Below are 13,532 nucleotides of genomic sequence, written 5' to 3'. Positions count from 1 at the left end.
ATCTCAACAAGCTTCTCCTTCCCTTAGCTGAAACTCACCTCCTCAGGGATATCAGGAGGAGCCCAGTCTTTTGGGAGAAACCAACATACCCAACCCGAGGGCATCTCCTTAACTCTGTCAGTGCCAGTGATGCTCCCCTTTCCTCCAAGACAGATCCCTTAGACAGAACCTGCCTCCTGCAGCTTCATAATGCCTCCCTTCCTTTCCCTCCTCTTGCCCCTCCAAAACTCTTTAGACTCAGCACCACTGTCTTAACATTGAAAAGCCCTCTTCTGTGTTTCCTGATCCCCTCAGTCCCCAGAGAAGGTGGAGATTGGTTGGGAATGTTTCCAGTCTCTCTCTCGAGCACCAGAGAGGTGGGATGATTCACCCAAAGGCCCACAAGGAAGGGTTGCCTTCCAGGCAGAAGGAGCAGCAAGTGCAAAGGCCCTGAGGTGGGCATGTGCCCGCAGGGAGTGAGCCTAGCTGCAGTGGAGTGAGCAGAGGCTAGGATGGGACAGAAGGTCAGAGCAGCACAGGGGCCAGACTGTGTAGTGCTTTCATAGGCCACCATGAGGGATAGACCTGAAGCCTATGAAATTTAGGGAGTCATCCTTTTTGGAAAAATCAGAATTATAAATAAGTGTGATTTAGGGCCTTGGAAGGAGCTTGTACAAGTGAGAGGCCTTGTAAATGCATCCTTGACTGGCGAGAATGGTAGATTTTGCCTAGAGTAAGAGGGAGCCATAGGACAGTTTGGAGCAGGAACAACCTGACTTAATTAACTTTTGAATAGGACCCTCAAAGTAGATCAAACCAGTCAATCTGAAAGGAAATCAACCCTGAATATTCACTGGAAGGACTGATGCTGAAGCTGAAGTTCCATTACTCAGGTCACCTGATGCAAAGAGCCAACTCAATGGAAAAGACCCTGATGCTAGGAAAGATTGACGGCAGGAGGAAAGGGGATGACAGCGGATGAGATGGTTGGATGGCATCACCGACTCAACAGATATGAGTCTGAGCAAACTCCAGGAGATGGTGAAGGACAGGGAAGCCTGGAGTGCTGCAGTCAATGGGGTCACAACAAGTCAGACACAACTGAGAGACTGAACAACAAGGATCCTCCTTGCTGCAGAGTGGAACAAGAGGTGAGGTGGAGAGTGGGCAGGAGAGGAATTAGGACTCAAATGAGCAACCTGGACTGGGCAGTTGTAACTGAGGACTCAGATTCCAGAGATGGAACCAATGAAATCTGCTGATCAGTAGGGTGGGAGGTGAGAGAAGAAAGTCAGAAGGGTTGACTCTGAAGTTTTAGGCCTAATCCAGTCATCTCCAACCAGGGTGAGGAAGGAGAGTGATCATGGAGACAACCTCATACACTCAGGCCTGCAGCTTATCTCTGATTTTTCCCAACCTCCCTCTCTCTGAAAAGAGGCTGAGGATGAACTTTCATTCCTCCCACTTCACAGAGACAACAGTACTCAGGATACTTAGAGAGGTATAATACCTTGCTCAAGGTCACACAGCCAGGAAATGGTAGACCCTGAAGCCCAGGTTTTACTGACTCCAAAATCAGTATCTGTTCTCATATACCAGGAAAAGCAAGGTCTGGGGACCCTAGTAGCTTCTCAAGTAGGAGATGCAGTTCCTACAGGTGGGCACCTTCCAGCCACCACAGAGTCCCCAGGGGCCACTTCATAGCTACAACCAAAAAAAAACCTGCAAAGAGAGTTCTCAGCATCCTACACCCTGCTCCCTCCTGACCCCGTTTCTGATCCACTGGCTGGGCCATCTCAGCTGCAATCTTGGGGAAATGTTTTTGGCATCACTTAAGTTTTCTTAACTCATTGACAAAGAAATGACTACCTCCATCCATTTTACACATTTTATAAAGAGTACATGAGGATGCAAAGCAGGCTTCTCTGGTTTAGAGAAAACCTGAGGTTCCTGGAATTTAACCTTCTAACAGATTTACTCCCTAAACACGATGATTCACGGCATTTAAACTGATAGGAATTGACGGTCCTGGATGTATCCACTCAACAGGTTTAGTCTCAAAAAGAGTCCCCCACTGTCACAATAACCTATTTGGCTTGGATTGATATTTTTATTACTATCATTATAGATTTGAAAGGCCTGAGCCCATCATTTGGGATGTTCAGTTCATCTGCCTAGCGTGGCTCCTGTCACTTCGTGCATCCACTCCTCGCTTGGAGCCTTGACTTGTGAATCTTTCACTATCTCGAGGCTTTGTCCTTTTCAAACCACACCTCTTCAACAGCAGAAACAGAATCTGACAGGCCAAGATGCATAGCCTTTGTCCTCTCTAGCCCTCCCTCAGCCCCCTGCTCCTGGAAAATCCTGCCAGCAGAGCAGATATTTGATCCGTCATAGAAGCGATAATGTTACACCATCCAGATGTTCAGCTCACCGGACTGAGGGCTCAGGTTACAGATAGTCAGGGCTGCTCTAGCCTCATGCCCACCCCACTCTCCCACCCCCAAGAATCAGGATGAGCGACCCACATGGCCAACTGAGATGGAGTACACAGAACCTGCAGGGGTTTGGGGGCTCACTGAAATGACCCCATTAGAGTCTTCAAACCAGTGACCTAGAAGGTATATATTCTCAAAGCCCTCTAGAGCCTTTCAGAATACATGATGCCCTCCCCCAGTCCTCACACACCTTTATCTCCTTGCCCACTAGGACCCACTTCCTTTCCTTGTCAGTAGTTTAAAGACAGTCTAGGTGGAGCCTAGAAAACATCTGACTAAGAGAAACAGAACAAGTGGTGATTAAGGTGGCTAGAATTTCCAGGCCACCAGAATGCATACCTGATTTCTTCCCCAAGTAAATTGGGGCTGCACTTTGCTGCTTAGGGGGGTTGGGAAAGGAAGGTTACAAATTCAACATTTAAAAAAAAAAAGTTTCTTTCCCGTTTCCAGAATAAGGTGATGCCTAAGAGACATACTATTGGGGAAGGGGCGGTAATGAAGGCCCACACTGTGTCCACAGAAATATAGCAAAGCCCTCACCCTTTCTTATTTGAAAGACCCCCTGCCCCTTGTCCAGGGAGTTAGTGAAAACTGTGCACATGACTGTAAAACTTGTGCTAGTCACTGCAGGTAATTTGATACCAAGACCAAAACCAGGCTGTCACAAACTGTATTTAGCCCATCCTAACCTGAGGACTTAAGGGCTCCTTTAGCAGGACCATGGGAGATGCTGGCTGTGTAAGTGGTGGCAGCCCTGGTCAGAAAAATGGTACGGAGAATGGTCAGCACATGCTGACACTCTCCTCCCCAGAAAGAGTGGCCACATGCAGACACTGGGCTCCTGTTCCAGACGGGAATTCCTAGGGCAGAACTGGAGGGGCCACCCCTCTCACATCGCAGTCAGGGGGACTGAGGCCTAGAGAGGAGAGGTCGTCCCAGGGATGACTTCTCCCCTCATCATGAAGCCACCTCCCACCTTCGATGGTCAGGGGTGCAAGGGGTCCTTCCGAGGTCACCCAACACCCATAGGTGGCTGATGAGGACAGCAGAGATCCCGGAATTCCCCAAGGCACGGGGAACAGGATGGGCAGCCTTTCAAACAGCTCTCAATCCACAGAAATGCCAAGAAACCTCATCCTCCAAGGGCAGTGGTTTCCAGACTTCTGTATTTTTAGCAGCAGAAGCCATCCTTCAAACAAAACCTTATGCAAAACCTCAGGCTACAAAACAGATGGAGGGGCCGCTCTCCTAAGTGAAGCGTGGACCAGGCCCCAAGCTCCCCTTTCTGCACCCACGACTCCTTCCACAGGGCCCTCGGTGGAGCTCGGTCCAAAACCCCAGCCTTGGGGGCCTGGTCACCCCGAAGCTGAAGCAGCCAGACAGAGTGGGCTCTTACTTAAGAACCCTGGAGAGCGTGGCTGGTCTCTGAGACCTGGACAACCTCGTTCTCCACCAGGGCCTGGCCCCCGTCCCCATGGAGCTGTCTCATGCGCAGGTTGATAGAGCCGTAGGTCTTCCTGGAGCCCCTGCCTGGGGCGAAGGCGGGCCGGCGGTACAGCTCACCCTTGCACAGGGAGACCGTCAGCAGCACGGACAAGAGCATGCCGCCCACCGTGAGCAGCCCCAAGCCTGCGATGATGCACTTGTCCAAGTGCGAGCCCAGGCGTGCATAGTACATCTCCAGCCGTTCCATCTCCCGCGCTGACACCGTGTCCGGGTTCACGCGAGCCTCGCGGGGGATGGCATACGCAGTCACTACCAGGAGGATCCCGCTCACCAGGAAAACCAGAGCAGAGACGAAGCCGTAATCCACAGGGCGGCTCACGGGCTCCAGGCCTGGCCCCTCTTCTGAATGCAGGGATGCGTCGTCTCTCTGGGGTCGGGGCTGCAAGGGGCCAAGGCCCCCAGGAGGGCTGGGGGAGCAGCCTGGTCTGGCATCCCCAGGGTCCTGGAAATGGGTCTCGTGTTCCTCTGAAGAGAAGCAGGCATTCTCCACACCCTCCCTGGGTGAGGCTGCAGGACCCAGAGATGCAGGTCTCCTTGGGGCCTGGGGACCATTGCTCAGTGTCTTCAGTTCCAGACCAGGGGGAGATGCCATTGGGAAGGCGGACCCCAGCTCATCCCTTGGCCCCTTGGTAGCTAGAAGAGAAAACAGAAGAGTGGAATTTAGCAAGCCTCTACTACTGACAGCCTGCGGGCCCCAGACATCACACAAGGCCTGCTACTAGGCATGTGGGTTTTGGGCAATGCCCGTATCCTCTCTGGGCCTCAGCTTCCCTGTTTATTGAATGACAGCAATAGTACTACTTCCTACTTAAAAGGGCTGATGTGAGGATTGAGATAATCCACTAAAGTCCTCAGAAAAGTAAATTCTCAGTAAGTACTGGCAATGAGCTATTACTATGATGGAGGGAATTTAAATAGGGTAGATATCAGGTTCTAATCCCAGCATCACCACTTGAGCTTGGGCAAGTGAGGTGATCTTTCCACACTCAATTTTGTGATCTGCTAAGTGGGAATAAGCAAAAGTGCTTCCCTCATAGGGTTGATGTGAGGATTCTGTTTCATAAAATAAGGTATGTAAGGCCCCCACCAGTTCAATTAATGGACACTGTTGTGATGAAATGAGGATATCTGGGGGCAGGGGAAGGGGAGATGAAGGTGGTTGTAAGAACAAAGAGGAGAAAGTTAGGGTAGCATCTAGGAGTTGGTAGCATTTGAGCCAAATCTCAGAGGATAAGTGGGGAATCCCCCAGCAGCAAGATGGCACAAGGGCATTTTGGAGAGAAAGAGGGGTTGCCTTGGAGGTCAGCTGGGACTAGCTTTCTAAATTCTCTGAAAACCAAGCCAAGGAGCCAGGGAGGCAAGGCGTTGGGGCTGGGAGGGTTAACATCCCCCTGGGTTTTGGAAAGCTCTCTCTGGCTGCTGCATGGAGGACAGTCAGGATGGGAAGGAGGACAGTTGGAGGCCGGGGGTCCAGAGAGGAACTCAGTATAGTAGGGGAAGCATAGAGGCTGAGAGGGCAGAGGAAGGAAGAGCATATTTGAGAGCCATGACTGAGGTCAAGGCCAAATGCCTTTATATAAATAGAGATGGGAGGACCTGGATGAGGGTGGCAGAAGGGGAGCTGGGAAAGGACAGGGAAGCGGGCTCTCTGCTCACAGAACAGACATCCCACCCAAGTACCTGAGCACCTGCCCACACAGACAGACAGCACACATGCCAAAGGAAACCAGCTTACAGTCCATGGGCCATGTTTGGCTCATAGGAGTTTTGCTTTTTCATGTTTCTGGTCTGGTGTTTTTTTTTTTTTTTTTTTTTGGTGAAGTAGTTGCCAATATATAAAAAGCAAAAGATTCTACACTTTAAACCTTAGATGCCTGGCTTCTCTTGCAAAATGGATGAACCTGACGACCCTAGCCCTCTTTCCCTCACAGCCACACAGCGGGAGCTGATGATGGAGTCTCCCTCCAGCAGCTCTGGTATGCCCCCAGCAGGCCCCCCTGGCATGTAAAACTCCTGACCACCATGTCCCCAGGCACACCCACACCCTGTGGGTACAGACATCCCAGACCCAAGTCCACACACAGCACAGAGACCCCCAGATGCAGATTGCCTTACATGCCCTACGGTGTCTACACACACATACACAGGATTCTAGACCTTTCTCTGCTTCCCTGTGCCCGAGTTTATTCTCCAAAGTTCCCTGGTTCAGTGTGTGTATATGTGGGAAAGAGAGAGGATATGAGCAAATGAATGAAGAGAAAATGAATGAAATGAATGAATGAATGAAATTCAAAGAGCCTCTGCGGGAAGGCACGTTTTTCGATCTTTCTGATCTTCCATCCAACATGGACTTGCATCAGACACCTCCTCTTAGCACACACAGGGCCTTTCATCTGAGTACAAAGCCTGTTTCCACTTACAACCCATCTCGATCACCACGTCCCTTCTGCCTGAGTTCCAATTTTAAAAATGTTTACTGAGCACCTACACTCTCTACTGGGCCCTACTGTGGACACTTCACTCGGGAGTATCTTGTGTAACCCTCACGAGCCCCATGAGCAGGTGTTACTATCTCCATTTTACAAAATGTAGCCAAGATCCTATGGCATACATATGGGGGTCAGGAGCTGAATACAGGTTCCCCAAGAATTGTTATCACCTAAAAGCCTAAAAATCCACACACTCTCATGCCAGTGGCATCATCTGGCCATCCTTCCCTGGTCTTCCAGGCCACACTTGTAGACTCTCTACTTTATGCCACTGTTGAACAGCAACCATGAGCAGCTTGAGGTCAGGGATACGTCTGGGTCCACAGCCCCCTGCACAAGGCTTGGAACACAGCCAGTCCTCAGGAATGGTTTCACAACCTGCTCAGGCAGACAATCCTTCCCACACAACAGGATGGGGAGTCCTATTCCCGGACAGGCTCTGGCCAAACTGCTCCCACTTTCCAGTAAACCAAGAGGAGAGGTGTGTTCATTGGCTTTTCTTTTTTTTACTTTTGGCACCAAACGCATTTTCCTGAGTGCCCAGCCAGTAACAGGGACTGGCAGTGACCACTCCTGCCCAGTTGGTGTCCAGAAGTGGTCCCCTACCCAGATCTTCAGCATCTTCTCTAGAACTCAGCCCCTGGAGGAGCCCAGGAACTCTCTTCCCAGACCAGCATATTGATGCCTCCATATCCCATAAGAAACCCAGGACACTCAGATTCTTGGAGTAGGGCTCTTTCACCTGGCAGGAAGCCAAAACTTTTTCCTTAGGATGCCAGCAGAGTTAGGAAGAGAGTGGAGGAAAAGAAGATTCCTTCTTACACAGAGTTGCTATGTCTCTGACACACAGGTTCAGAGATACCTACCAGTTACAAGGGCATGCCCAATTACTCAAAACATAAGCAGAAACAGACAAGCTGACAATGATGCTGGTTGTCCACTGCTCACACCCCACAGCTGTACCAGTTACACTCCAATGTCATTTGCAGTCCAACAGGACCTGAAAGGTACACCTTGGTCCCACACTCAGACCCCCAGGGGCCTTTTCCAGATGCAGCATCCACAGACACTGGAAGCCACACAATATAACCAGAGATCCATACACCACATTGGTATCCACGCCCCAGGAAAGGACAAAGCTGGTCACACACACACAAACACACACACGCGCGCGCCCCAAGAAATGATAGAGTTGGACATACACACACACAGAGTTTACTACTCTCAGGACTGCTAAGATCCACCAAGATCCGCCCAAGTCCAGCACCTCGCGCAGTGGCGTGCACTAACACGCGGGGAAAACAGACGCACAGCGGGCGTGGGTAAGCTTCACAAAACCCAGTCGACAGACACACGCACGAGTTGTACACAAAGCCTCGGGCGCTCAGATACGTCCACGCTGTGATACCCAAAGTTCCGAGCAGAAAGCTCCAGCACCCCGGCTGCCCGCTGTACCCACGCGCCCGCCATCCCGCAGCTCACACCCCCCTGCTCCTGCCCTTGACCACAAACGCCGTTGGGCCGGGCAAGGCCGGACCGGGCCGAGCGGCGCCGGGAGCCAGGCGGCCAGGCGGCCCAGGGAGGCCGGGATCTGCGAGCACCCGCGTGCGCCCAGGTTCCCTCGCCGCGTGTCCTTCGGCCCGGCCGGGAGGTCAGGCTAGCTCTCCTCGGCCGCCCCTCTCCGCCTCGGGTCCTCGGCCTCCCGCTGCCCGCAGCAGTTCCCTCTTGGCGTGCCTACCTGTGCCGATCCTCCCTCCTCACCTCCCCACCTCCCCACACGGGAGGCAAGGGCGCCGAGCCGCCTCCGGGCAACGGGCAGGGCGCGTCCTCCCCGGCGCCCGCCCGCCTTCTTCCAGCAGCCGGTGTTGGTGCTGCGGCGCAGCTCAGGGGGAGAGCGGGCCCGGCCGCCGCCTCCTCTTCTCGCCCTCGGCTCCCGCCCCCTTCCTAGCCGGGCCCGGCCCGGAGCCGCGGCCGAGGCGCACGTACCTGCTCGCGCCTCGCGGGGCCGTACGGCGGCGGCTGGGACCGCCAGGGAGGCTCCGGGGAGGGAGGCACGGGGAAGGGGCGGGAGCCGGGGATCGCCGAGCGCTGCGGCTCGAGCTCCGCCCGCGGCCGGCGAGGGCGCCGGGAGTCAGCTCCGGGAGGCACTGGGAGGCGGGTAACAGACTGGGGCGAGGGTGGGGGGACGCGGCTCCATCCTCCTCCGCTTCCCCTTGGGGCAGGTCTGGTTTCCCAGCACCTGGGTACCCAGAACCGAAGCCTCCAGCCGGCCCGGGCGCAGGGGCGGGGCGCGGGGTGGGTGCTGAAGAAGACCCCTCCCTCGGCCGCTGGCCTCGCCCCTCGTCTGGGGAGTCCCTACTGCGCCGGGTCCCCACGCTTACTCCGCTTCTCAGCCCCTCCCACACACGCAGCCCGCTGGAGGGACTCGGGGTCCTCTCCGAGGTCCTTAGGGCGGGATGCTCTTCTCCGGCGCGTGCGGCTCCGTGACTCGAGGGCGCCACCTGAAGGCGGAAAGAAAGCTTCTGATGAACCAACCCCTGTAGTGCCCCCTCCCCTGGGACGCCCACCCGGCAACCCCACAGGCTCCCTCGCCCCAGGGGCCCTTCCAGCTGTGTTCTCTTGGCCTGCATTATTGTCCTTATCTCTGGGAGTTGTGCTTTTCACTGAGTGCCAGCCTCCTTCCTCAGACTGGCAGGTCCTGGAGGCCAGGGCCCCAGACCGACGCTCCCAGAGCCCAGCGTGGCAGTGGGTGGACAGGTGGTAGTGGGACACATTTCACCGTTTCTTTCCTTCTGGGGCTCAGACTAAGGTGAATTAAATTTCACTTCACTTCAATTAAGTGAAATGCCTAGTGCACTAAAGTTAAGGAGACACTTCTTCTTTGGGAGCCCAGGCCAAGCCCAGAGAGGAGTTGGAGCTGAAGATCACCGGCTTACTGGAAGTCTCTGTGACCAGCTCACTCTGGTGGCCTCAGGTGGAATCCTCCCACCTCTCTGAGCCTCCATGTTCACCTCTGCCAATGGGATCATGAAAATGCAGACTCCAGGAGCTTTGGAGGGGTCAGCAGAGGTAAACTGTCCGGAAGTAGAGGCACGGTCCTGAGTCCTCAGCCGCGTCGTGGTAGAGCTGGACCTGCCCTGCTCCAAAGGCCTGTGCCATCCTTGACAAGTAGGACAGCAGAGGTGGCCCCAGAAGCCAGGTGCCCAGGCCTTTCAGTCTAGGATGATGGAGACCTGGGCAGGACTTCCAGTGCTGGGAGGAGTGGGAGGGCTTCAGTCTCTTCTTGTCTTCCAGAGGCCTGGCCTGTTGTTGTTTAGTTGCTCAGTCAAATCCGACTCTTTGCGACCCCAAGGACGGTAGCTTTGGGATTTTCCAGGCAAGAATACCTGAGTGGTTGCTATTCCCTTCTCCAGGGAATCTTCCTGACCCAGGGATTGAACCTGGGTCTCCTGCATTGCAGGCAGATTCTTTACCATCTGAGCCACCAGAAAAGGCCAATTGTTGGGAGACTTCAGAAGAGAGCTGTCTTTGGCACCAGGCTCCCAAGGGAATCCCAGCTCCACCACTCTTGTGTGAAGGGGCCCCTCTTGGAGCTATTTCCTCATCTGTGTAATGGACTCAGTAAGGGTAATGGGATTAGATGACATATTCCCTATAAAACATCCCACCATGTCCGACTCGATGGACATGAGTTTGAGCAAGTTCCGAAAATTGGTGATGGACGGGGAAGCCTGGCGTGCTGCAGTCCATGGGGTCGCAAAGAATCAAGCATGATTGAGCGACTGAAGTGAACTGAACTGAACTGAAGGGTAATGGGACCAGATGAAGTACTCCCTATAAAGTGCTCACAGTTCCCTTCCTCAGCCTTTGCCTTTGCTGTTTCTTCTGCCTGGGACACTCTTCTTCCTGAGACCCCCCAGAATGTGCCCTCATATCCTTCACATCTTGCTCAAATGTCACCTTCTCAGAGACAACTTCCCACGGCATCTTTTTAAGATGAGCAGTACCCCAGCACCCTTTACTCCTTAACTCTGAATTTTTCTCCACAGCATTTATCAGCTTCTGACATTTGCTTATTTCTTTCCTTATTGTCATCACCACTAAAATATAAATGTTAGGAGGCAGAGGCTTTGCCTTATTCCCTCTTGCTGTATCCCCAGATGCTAGAAAAGGAGCCAACACAAAGGGGGCCTTTGATAAACGTTTAACAAATACAGAATGGAGAAAAGGAGCATTTATTGAGCTCCTATTATCTACTGATTAATCAAGACGACTCCATCCCCATCCTACCTTCTAGAAGTTCTTATTCTAGTGGGAGGAAAGGATAAGCAAAGGTAACATTGCCACAAAGAAAAGGTACTCTGCAAGCTTTCAGCAAGTTGCTGACCTTGTTTGGGAGACAGGATGGCTCCAGCTTCTCCTGCAGAATTGAGGGCTGAGCTGAGACTGGAAAGATGAATAGGAGACAGCCAGGTAAAAGACAGCAAGGAAATGAGGCCCAGCAGAGGGAATGGCATGGGCAAGGGCTCTGGGGTAGAAGGGAGTGTGGTAAGTGTTAGGCTTGATGGAGGACAGGATGGTTGCCCTGAAGGGCTCAATAAGCAACATGGGAGATGAGGCTGGACTATCCGTAAGCCAGGTCACTGCAAATACTTGTAAGCCAAGCAGTTGGTTCTTTGTCCCCAAAGCAGTGGGGAGTCATTGATCAATGTGAATAAAGGGTTAACGAAAACTTTTCCTCTTCTGTGTGAGAATTTGACCTTTGGTTAACTGTCTAGCTCTGTTTCCTTAGAAACAGATAAACATATGTCACTACGTTACCTGGCAACATTGCAATGATAAAATATGACCCCGAGGAGGAGCCTCCAATGATCCATATGGTAATGGATTTGAGTTGGAGATATTAGTATAAATTCATGTTTAGCATAATACTGATACAGATGATTACATACTTACGATACATTTTATATACAACTGTAATTGTGTATACACACAAGTTAGTATGCACTGTATTTCCTTTCTCTACCAGCTAAGAGGACCTGGCTGCATGATACTACATAGTAACAAGCACATCTACTGCCCAAATCTTGGCTTCTAATACCACTCTCCAATAAAGGGAACCAGGGGAAAATGGCTGATGCTAGGACTGGAGCCGAAAACATACAAGACAAGCCTGGAGCATCTAATAGTGCCATAAAATAAAGAAGGGACCAACAACACACACACACACACAAAATGATGGGGGTGTGTCAAAAGACATAGGAGTTGACTGAAAGAGCTCCGAATAGCCAAACTTGGAAAAATCTGATCAAAAATAAATAAATAAAGTAATACTGAATTTTAACCTAAAACATGATACATGCAAAAATGGGGGAAAGATAAATCTGATGAAGAATTCCAAATACTCCATCCTCAAGGAAGAGCAATATAACTCCCAATTCTTTTTTTAAGAATTCTATGTAGAGATTTTTAAAATAAAATTTGTAAACATTACTTTCCATTTATAGTTATTAAGAAATATTGACTATATTCCCTCGGTTTGTGCAGTACATCCTTGTAGCCTATCTTACACACAAAAGTTTGTATCTCCCAGGCCTCTACTCCTGTATTGCCCCTCTCCCTCTTGGTAACCACTAGTTTGTTCTCTATATCTGTGCGTAACTCCCCAATCCTTAAACGTGGGCTGAGCAGAGTGACTTTCCGAGAGTACGATGTGGAAGTGTGGGTGGAAAATAACTTTGAAAAGGAGAAACTGACAAACCTGATTACCTTGGCCAAGTGAACAAGGTCAGCCTCAGCAGTCAAATTATGTTGATCGTAGGTATCCTGGATATGATGTGATCAGAGTGGCAATTTACTTCTGTGATCTCTCTCTTCAAACTCATAACCCCCGTCTAACCATGAGATAAACATCAGACAAATCCCAACATTTACAGGGACATTTTACAAAGTACCTGGCCTCAAAACTGTCAAGGTCATCAAAAACAAAGAGTCTTGAGAAAATGTTACAGCCTAGAGGAGCCTTAAAGACGTATGATGACTAAACATAATATGGTGTCCTGGATGAGATCCTGGAACAGAAAAAAAGAGCATTAGGCAAATACTAAGGAAATCTGAATAAAATATGGACTTTAGCTAATAATAATAGATCAATATCAGTTCATTAATTGTAACAAACTTATCATACTAATATAAGATGTTAATCATAGAAATTGGCACAATGTCACGTCTGCTGCATTCTGTTGCTTTAGGGAAGCTCACAGGCCAGCCCAGAGTCAAGGGTGGGGAGGTCTACATAAGTGTATGAATACTGAGAGGCATGGATCACTGATGCTATTATTTTCTCTATTTTAAGATGAGGAAGTGGAGGCAAGAATGATTAATAACTTGCCCAAGGTCACACAACCAGTTTACGATGTTTCTGGGGTTCAAATCCAGACCCCGACTCAGTGTTGATAACCACAGTTCTGAGTTCTGTCATAATTTTCAAAGCATGTGCAAAATTCCTGAGCTGTTGTTATTCCCCCTGACCGCCCCTCCCCCCCTTTTTTTTTCTGGTTGCACCTCATGGTTTGCAGGATCTTAGTTCCCTGTCCAGGGGCTGAACCCAAGACACCACGGTGAAAGCACCAAGTCCTAATCGCTAAAAAGCCAGGGGAATCCCAATCCCCTTTTTTATGTCTAAGAAAACTGAGTGCCAAAGACAGAAGAGAGTGCTCTGTGGCCACCCTGCGGGATAGTATTAACAGAAGTACAACCAGACCAAAGGCCTCTGACTTCCAGATGGATTTGAGGACCTCAAAGTCCCGAGGCTGACTGACTGCATGCCTATTCTCCCCACCACTTTCAGTTTTACCTCCTACTCATCCACTGGAGGAGGGAATTGGGGTTCAAATCAACTGGGCAGCTTGCCTCAGAGTCACACTCAAAGCTAGTTGGGGCTGAGAAATTACACTTTTCCCACCATTCCACTCTGCTTTCTCAGTCTCCACCACCTCATCAGGATCAAATGCCTTGCTTCCCTGATATAAATGGACACAGAGCTGTGACCTGGGTACCA

The 13,532-nt window shown here is 51.0% G+C and overlaps 1 protein-coding gene across 1 annotated transcript; it reads right to left on the bottom strand.

Annotated features, from left to right (window-relative positions):
- Positions 1-3,873: 3,873 nt before the first annotated feature.
- TMEM74B (transmembrane protein 74B) lies at positions 3,874-4,605 on the bottom strand. Its single transcript, XM_068986679.1, has one exon. The coding sequence runs from the start codon at positions 4,573-4,575 to the stop codon at positions 3,874-3,876; it is 702 nt and encodes a 233-aa protein (XP_068842780.1). The 5' UTR covers positions 4,576-4,605.
- Positions 4,606-13,532: the final 8,927 nt, after the last annotated feature.

The sequence above is a fragment of the Capricornis sumatraensis genome, chromosome 15, assembly GCF_032405125.1.
Source record: "Capricornis sumatraensis isolate serow.1 chromosome 15, serow.2, whole genome shotgun sequence".
Lineage (NCBI taxonomy): Eukaryota > Metazoa > Chordata > Mammalia > Artiodactyla > Bovidae > Capricornis > Capricornis sumatraensis.
Note: the sequence above shows the minus strand (reverse complement) of the source record. Positions and strands in the feature narration are given on the sequence as shown.